The sequence below is a fragment of the Sinocyclocheilus rhinocerous genome, unplaced genomic scaffold (genome assembly GCF_001515625.1).
Source record: "Sinocyclocheilus rhinocerous isolate Xijiao unplaced genomic scaffold, SAMN03320098_v1.1 scaffold2967, whole genome shotgun sequence".
Lineage (NCBI taxonomy): Eukaryota > Metazoa > Chordata > Actinopteri > Cypriniformes > Cyprinidae > Sinocyclocheilus > Sinocyclocheilus rhinocerous.
In genome coordinates this window covers 234,142-242,534 of record NW_015634034.1, presented here as the reverse complement: position 1 = coordinate 242,534, position 8,393 = coordinate 234,142, and the positions used below count along the sequence as shown (strand labels likewise).

Genomic DNA, 8,393 nt, shown 5'->3' with positions numbered 1-8,393 from the left:
TAAGTAAAGATCATGTTCCATGAAGATATTTTGTAAATTTCCTACTGTAAATATATTAAAACTTAATTTTTGATTAGTAATATGCATTGCTAAGAACTTCATTTGCACAACTTTAAAGGCGATTTTCTCAATATTTAGATTTTTTGCAACCTCAGATCTCAGATTTCAAATAGTCGTATCTCGGCCAAATATTGTCCTATCCTAACAAACCATACATCAATTGAAAGCTTATTTATTCAACTTTTTATTCAGGTATAAATCTTCATTTCAAAAAATTGACCTTATGACTGGTTTTGTGGTCCAGGGTCATATATGTTTTTATTCTAGTTTTAGAGAAGAATATGTTTAAGGGATTATATCTTAAATACTGCATATTTTGGGGTCAAATTTGATTCCTAAATTTATTTAAAAAAAAGGAACAGAAAGCTGCAATGTGAAAAATCTCAGGCACATGTCTAAATGCACTAGCTTGGCACTGGCACGCTCTTGTTTCATTGTCATATGTAAACCCAGTGACCTTTATCTGTGATTTATTCCTACACAGCAGGTTTGATTATATCTGTCATGCACACATAGTTCTTCTGCTGCTACAGAATGCTCATTTTTAAGTGAACTATCCCTGTAAAAATATATTTCTATATCAAGAGTATTTTCATTTGGTAAATAAATTTACCACGTCACCGGGGGCCCAGGTGTAGGGTTAAAACATTTAAAGATGATTATCTTCTGTATCGGCTGTTTCCTTCCGTATTGACTAGCTGTTTGACCTTAATGTGATAAAGAACAGAGAGGATGCTTGGATGGTTCGGCCAGTCAGTCACCACCTGTGTAAACTCCCATTTAGGATCTGAGAAAGCCAATAATCTCAGCTGCAGTTATTTAAGAGACCATTCAAATACGTCAATGAGTTTTAATGGTCAAAACAAGTGACCCAAGATTTAATGCTAAAATACTAGAAGGTCCTTTAATCCGCAGAGAACTGTTGCTATTACATAACGCAGGACCCATGGTGAGGCTTATGTAATACATGTTGCTTAATCTACACAGCAAAATCCCCAGTGTTAATTTAACACTCTGAGTGTGGACTCATATAAACACTGAAGTAGTGTTAAAAGTAACACTGAAGCAGAGTTAAAGTTAATTAGATAATTAGGTGATTAATTGAGTGATGATTGGCCAATATTGAAGACACCTGATGTTAACAAACAGAATCACCAAAGACGAACATCACAATTTGTATGTCACCATTATAGTGGTCAGTGATTGCTTTAGTTGGGCTCTTGACCCTTGACTTTTGAATTTTAAGTTTTGTTTGGCTGCTATAACTGAATTATAACAGACAGACAAACCAAGCGCAAAAGTCATTGGCTGGTGATGATTAATCGTTATCTGACCTAAATCACTGAACTAATTTAGAGTCTGTTCTCTGAGTTATACTACTTTTATTGGTTACAACAGCCTTGTGTCACCTGTAGTCACCACTATAGTGGTGACATAGAAATTTAGAGTCTGTTCTCTGCGTTATACTACTTTTATTGGTTACAACAGCCTTGTGGTTCCACAGTGAGAGATTCTGTATTTTCTATACATTTTGTAAGGGTTTCTTGCAAGCTCTTTTGGCTCGTTTGGTTTACACTCGAAGTAGATTGGTCCCTCTAAGCGAGATCCCAATTCGTCGGTCATCCGACGTGACGTCGAGAGTGACCGACTGAAAGGGAACAAGCTACTAAACAGTCACATAAAAACAGCAAAAATAAAAGAATATAGTAAGAATAAAAGAAGTTACAAACAATTCAGCTCATAATTTATTCATGCCGCAATGCATGATGGGAGCCATGGATGAGTTTTTATTGGCTACAACATGCTTTTTTGATGGTCACCATTGTTGTGATTATCATACTGATTCTTGATGTCTGTGTGTCTAAACTAAAGATTTATTTATTTATTTTATATCAAAGTAACTTTTAAAAACATCTGTCTGATTATGCTGAAAATGCCAGATCTTGTATTTATCAACTTGTTGACAATCATTAAAGAAAACATAATTCAGTCATTAAGGTCACTACATGATGAATAGCTTAAAACAATCAACACCACATGATCACCTCTTCTCTGGTTTGTCTAGCTGTTATAACTCAGTTACCGCAGCCAAACAAAATCTAGTGTTAACAATTTAAGGGTCAAGATCCAAACTAAAGTAAACACTGACCACTATAATGGTGACATAGAAATTGTGATTTTCGTCTTTGGTGATTCTGTTTGTTAACGTCAGGTGTCTTCAATAATGGTCAATCATCACTTCATTAATCACCTAATTATCTCATTAACTTTAACTCTGCTTCAGTATTACTTTTAACACTGCTTTAGTGTTTATATGAGTCCACACTCAGAGTGTTAAATTAACACTGGGGATTTTGCTGTGTATCAGAGGTGCTGAAGGCACAAAAACAACAAATAAGAAGTCTTAAATCATAACACACAGAATGCACAAATGGCTGAGCAGCTTTGGTTTCTTGTGAATTTGTGTGATAATATTAATTTATTTTTAGTTTTCAGTTTTTGGAACATTGTCCATTAGGCAACATAATGAAATTAAAGTGTCATTGAAATAGGGAAATTAAGCTACTTCCTTCTTTTTCTAAATGTGGCATCTAAAGTAAATGCTGGTGTTAGTTTCATTCACTATTCACTTTTAAGCAGCTGTTATATATGAATGCATAGAAATAAGTATAAAATAAGTACTGTATGTAGTTTGATACCATCAAACTAAGTCTAATCTTGATGATGATGATGATGATGATGATGTTTAAGGTACATCAGGGCTAAAGGTCCCCAATGGGGTAAAATGCCATTTTGATTGTATCTTCTCCCATAACAGTAAATAAATAACAACAAAAACAACTACATAACTTTAATTGGACTTTGCAGTTATGAAGTGCAATGACAGAGTTTACACATTTGTGAGTTGATATTCTGATTTAATCATTTGTAAAATGATGCCAAGCACACTTTTTTTCATCTCTGTCTCAAAACATGTGATGGTTTCAAAAAAGTTTCAGTTTTGTTTTGAATGTGATTAAATCAACAGTTTTTTAGGTTACTACGTTGTTTGGGTCGAGGTCAAAAAGTTTCAGAATGCCTATAAATAAGCAATAAACTGGGTAACACTTTATTTCGATAGTCCACTTTAGACATTCTATTAACAGTAAGTAACTTTGCAACTACACACTGTAAAAAATGACCTTGAATTTAATGGTAAAAGACTGTAAAAATGCTACAGTAAAAACCACCGTAAAACCTAAAACGTTGCTACCGTATTTTTTACGGTAAAATTCCGGCAACCACGGCTGCTGTTTTTTTACCGTAAATTTTATGGAATTTTTTTTACAGTGCATGTCAACTAGCAGTTAGTAGAGTATTAGTAGACTGTCTGCTTAATATCTTCTAACACTTTCTTTGTCAACTTATTCTACTAACCCTAAACCTACCCTAACAGTCTACTCTGAGAGTTAGTAGACATGTAGTTGCAAATTAATGAGAATTAGTTGACATGTAGTTGACATGTAGTTACAAAGTTACTTATATTTAATAGAATATCTAAAGTGGACTATCGAAATAAAGTGTAACCATAAACTGTCTTCCATGATTTTTAGAGAGTAGATTTGTTTTGAGTGCAAAGTTGGCCCATACTGACTGCTTCGATTTAAAATCTTTTCAACCAAAGCTCAAACAAGCTTGCTTGATACTCGAGAACCAATGAAGTTTGTTCTCGCACCATAAGCAAGTAAAGTTGATCCTCCGTTTCCCATAATTGATTGATAAATGTTTATATGTGAAATAAGCCTAAATTTAATCGGTGCCTCTTCAGAATACTTGGAATAAATCGGTCTTTTACAATGTATTTGATGAAAGCATCAAACAAATTGTATTGGTTGCATGGACTTTCAATAGAGAAACAGAAATCTGTCAGGTTTAATTTGTGTTCTAAATATGAATAAAAAGGTGTCTGGAACAAAATGAGGGGTTATTCGCCCTCATTTTGTTCCATGATGACAGAATGTTCATTTTTAAGTGAACTATCCCTGTAAAAATATATTTCTATATCAAGAGTATTTTCATTTGGTAAATAAATGTACCACACCACCAGGGGGCAGGGGCCCAAGTGTAGGGTAAAAGGCAAAAGTGTTGGATAAAAGTGTAGTGTTAAGATATTCAAAGATGATTATATTTTGCAACGAGACAAATATAACTTTTTTTGAGCTTTTAGTCCTATTGTACCCATTATTTCATTATTATAATTAGGCTTAGTTTTTATATAAATGGCATATTATAGCGTATGCAATGGTTTTCTGTTTTCAAATAGTAATATAATTACCAGGCAATTCCATCATACATGTATTTGTTATTATGTATATTCACAGTAAACCGCATGAGAACCTGTTTTTGTAATGCGTTGACTGTACATTATGCCTTACATAATCCCTCACTGATTAAGAATAATAAAAGATTTCTTACAATAGTGTATGTCTGTCCAAATGGAATATACACTCTAAAAAATGCTGGGTTGTTTCAACCCAACTTTGGGTCAAATATGGACTAACCCAACCGTTGGGTTAGTCCATTTTTGACCCAAGGTTGGGTTGAAACAACCCAGCATTTTTTAGAGTGTACACGTGCCTGGAGATCATCGCCATATTGCAAAACATTTCTGTGTTTACAGGTCAAATGCAAGCTACAGACTGAAACACAGGATTGATCTGAAGGACCTGTGGGTGTGCGGCTTTGAAAATGATGACGACGAGGCAGAGGACGAAGATACAGATGTTGATCTAAGAACATCTATCGTACTGGCTTGGTCTGTTTCTCTTTGCTTGGCCTCATTCTGGTGAGGTTTTATTTATTTATTTATTTGTTTTCATTTTTTTATGAAAAACAGTGCAGGTTTGGAACTAAGCTTTGCAAGTCAGTAGATCTCCAGGAGTATGATTGAACACTCATGAGAGCATGTTCACGCGATCATGTAGCAAACAGCAGAGCATGTGGGTAGTCTGTGGGCATGGTGCCTGCACTGAAACTAGGTTGCTTACCAAGGACATACGTGGCCAGGATGCTACTGTTAGCATATGACGGCAAAGCACAGGACGATTAGAGCAGGTGTATAAGGTATTTGTGTAGTCATTGCGAGATAGTGAGTAGGTGTTCTTCGTAGCCTTGTTTGAAAGTGGTGTATGTAGGTGTTCTCACAGGTGTTGGTAGTTGGTTGCAACACTGAAGAGCAAGTTGTAACACAAGGTTTGGCTGACTTGAACAAGTACATCCCATTAATGTAATAAAATATGAAATCAGAAATAGGTTTGCACAGCATCAATATGTGGTTTTAGGCAGAAGCCATTAAAGGGAAGTCAGTGATGATCTTCCATCAGCATTAAATGGCAGATAGTATAACAGGAATAGTGAAGTTCAGCTGTGGATTCAGTCACATGATTTATAAACCAACAGAGGATTTCCAATAATGCCACAATACTTAATAGGAATCAAGGCAATGAGAGAGAAGAGAAAGAAGAACTTTTTAATTTACTCAGAAGTGCTGGGTACTAATTATATTGAATGCACACTTGTAGTGTACCTTCATATGTGTCACAGTTCAGTTCTGTTTTAGTTTTGTTTTTATCATATGACCTAGTTCTTCTTGAGTTCCTGTCTTTAATTAGTTCATTTTCACACCTGTTTTGACTTTTAGTAGATTCCCCTTTGTATATAGCCCTCTGTTTTCCTCATCCTTGGTTCAGTCTCGTCGCTGCTTTGGTATTTGTGTACAGTAATTCATTCTCGTGGTTATTCTTCTTCTTCGTGTCGTCTGTGTGGCTACACTTCACCGCGTGACATAAGACCGAACCATACCTAATATGAAAAATAGATGCGCCATCGCTGCCATCAACACTCCACCACCCAGGTTGAGACTTCAGGGAGATGCCATGGTGGTGTTAATTTTTCAGAACGGCTGATGTTTGGAGGACTACATTGAGGAGTTTCTGGCCACCTTGCCCTGTGGATGAAAGGATCTGCATTCACGGTCGGCGAAGCGAATGTTGAGGATTTCATCAGCATCCAGCCTCACCACGCAACACAGATCGGAAGCCTGAGCCCACCGCAGACACGAAGCCAGAGCTGGTCACGTTTAATAAGCCAGATAAGGAGACTGATCTATACAACACCTCAGAGCCCAAGCCCAACGTGAGGTCTGACCAGGTGTGCGAGCCGGTGTTCTGTCGGTTTGTGCTACCCTGTCAGATGTTGCTACCTCCCATTAAAGCAGTGGGTAGTACAATTCGACAACGAAAAATGCTACCTGTAAAATTATGGTTTATTAACGTCTACACCTACCCCAATCCTAAACCTACCCTTACAGTAATGCAAATACAGTAATTATGTGTTATATTCGCGGTTGTAGCTAGAAGGGATACAGCTACAGGAAACCAAAACTAAACCCTGGTAGGATAATCTGACGGCTAGGATAAAATGTCAGGACACCGGCTACATGTGGGAATATTAGTGGAGTATGAGAGCATGGAGGAAAGCCCCGCCCACATTCCTACCACTGAGGGTGAGTTGTCGCTGGCCTCTAGAGATCTGTTGAAACAATTAAATCCTCTCTTCCTTCTAGTTCTGTCTGTCTATCTTCTTCGCTTGCTCCATCCAGCCCTTGTCTTCAGTCTTCGCTTTTTCCTTCCAAACTCAAATAGCCTGTCTCCCTGCTGGTTCGGTCCAGCCCTAAGGTGGCTCATCAGCCTCAAGTCCCATCATCTCTACCATGGCCTGTTACCCTACCTGCTCTTCCTCGTCCCTCGGGCACCACTTTGGGCAAGCATCCATCTACCTCCACCTTCCATGCCAGCCAAGCACTCAGTCCTGTCTCCGCTGCCACCTGTCATCCCCTCAGCTCACCCTCAGCCTGCCATCACCTATGTGGGTTTGCATCGGGTCTTCCAGTCACCAGTTCCGCGTAGGCATGAGGACCCCTGTCTCTTCCTCTTGCCACTGGATCCCTGTCTCCACCTCAGTCCTTCGACCCATCGGCTCTGCCTTGGCTCCTAGCTCCCTGGTCTCTACTGTGGTCCGTCATCCTACAGGCTCCCTCATCCCTCCAGCTCCACCTTGGTCAGTTGTCGACCATCTACCGCCTTAGGATTCCACTCTTCCGGCTTTACCTCATCCCTCCATCTCTCTGGCTCTGCCAGGCTCTTCCTTCCGTCTGGGTCCACCTTCATCCTCAGTTGCTCTGGCTCCACCGTGGTCTTCCAGAATCACATTTTCGCCTTGGTCACCAGAGCCTGCTGCTCCGCCTTGGCCCTCCGAATCCTCTGCATCGACCCAGGCTCTGTATCTGCTCAGCTTCGTCTGGGTCTCTGTGGTCGCCATCATTGCTGGAACTAGAGTTGTAGTTAATTACCCTGTGTATATAGAGCCCGCTGTTTTCCTAGTCCTTGGTTTGGTCTTGTCGCTACTTTGGTGTTTGTGTACAGTAATTCATTCTCATGGTTATTAAAGCATTTGAATGTTCTTCTTCGTGTCGTCTGTGTAGCTACACTTACCACGTGACGATATCTGAAAAGTATATTTAAACAAAATATAAACTATACTTGCAGATAATATAATCTTAATGAAATAAAAGACCACTTAAGTGTACTAAAATGATGTACACTTTCATAACTATTTCTTAACACACTTTTAAAAAGTGCACTTTTTTAATGTCAAATTAAGTTTTACTTTAAAGTACATTTTAAATCATTCTGTTTTAATAATCATTTGTTGTGATTTTAAGAAGTGCCCTTAATATGTGTTCATGATTATAATTTGAACTATATAACATTTAAAGTTAATATATTTAAAATGTAGTAAACTGTAACTTCTTTATTACAAATGTGTAATTACAAATATATTACATGATACAAATTATATATTAAAGTATTAAAGATGTTATTGAGTCCAACTTAAGTAGGTCAAGAAAGCAAAAAGGTAAAGTTCAGCTAATTGCATTTAATGAACTATAATAAATTATTAAACTGCAAATGGCATGCAATTAAGTGTCCGAAAATATTACGTGCAGTTTGCACATCTGTCAGATATCACTAAAATAATTGTTCTGAGAAATCACACTGGTGTCTAACGAAACTGCTAAGCTGTGTAACAGCAATAAATAAATGAATAAATGATAGATAGATAGATAGATAGATAGACAGACAGACAGACAGACAGACAGATAGATAGATAGACAGACAGACAGACAGACAGACAGACAGACAGACAGATAGACAGACAGACAGACAGACAGATAGATAGATAGACAGACAGACAGACAGACAGATAGATAGATAGACAGACAGACAGACAGA

General features: G+C 37.7%; 1 protein-coding gene across 1 annotated transcript in view; it reads left to right on the top strand.

Moving 5' to 3' along the window:
* The window catches only part of LOC107745285 (rho GTPase-activating protein 20-like), a 26,582-nt gene that overhangs the window by 11,019 nt on the left and 7,170 nt on the right, over nt 1–8,393 (top strand). The window contains exon 4 of the mRNA XM_016559135.1: nt 4,721–4,885. Coding sequence (XP_016414621.1) covers nt 4,721–4,885 — 165 coding nt within the window. The remainder of the gene's footprint in view (nt 1–4,720; nt 4,886–8,393) is intronic.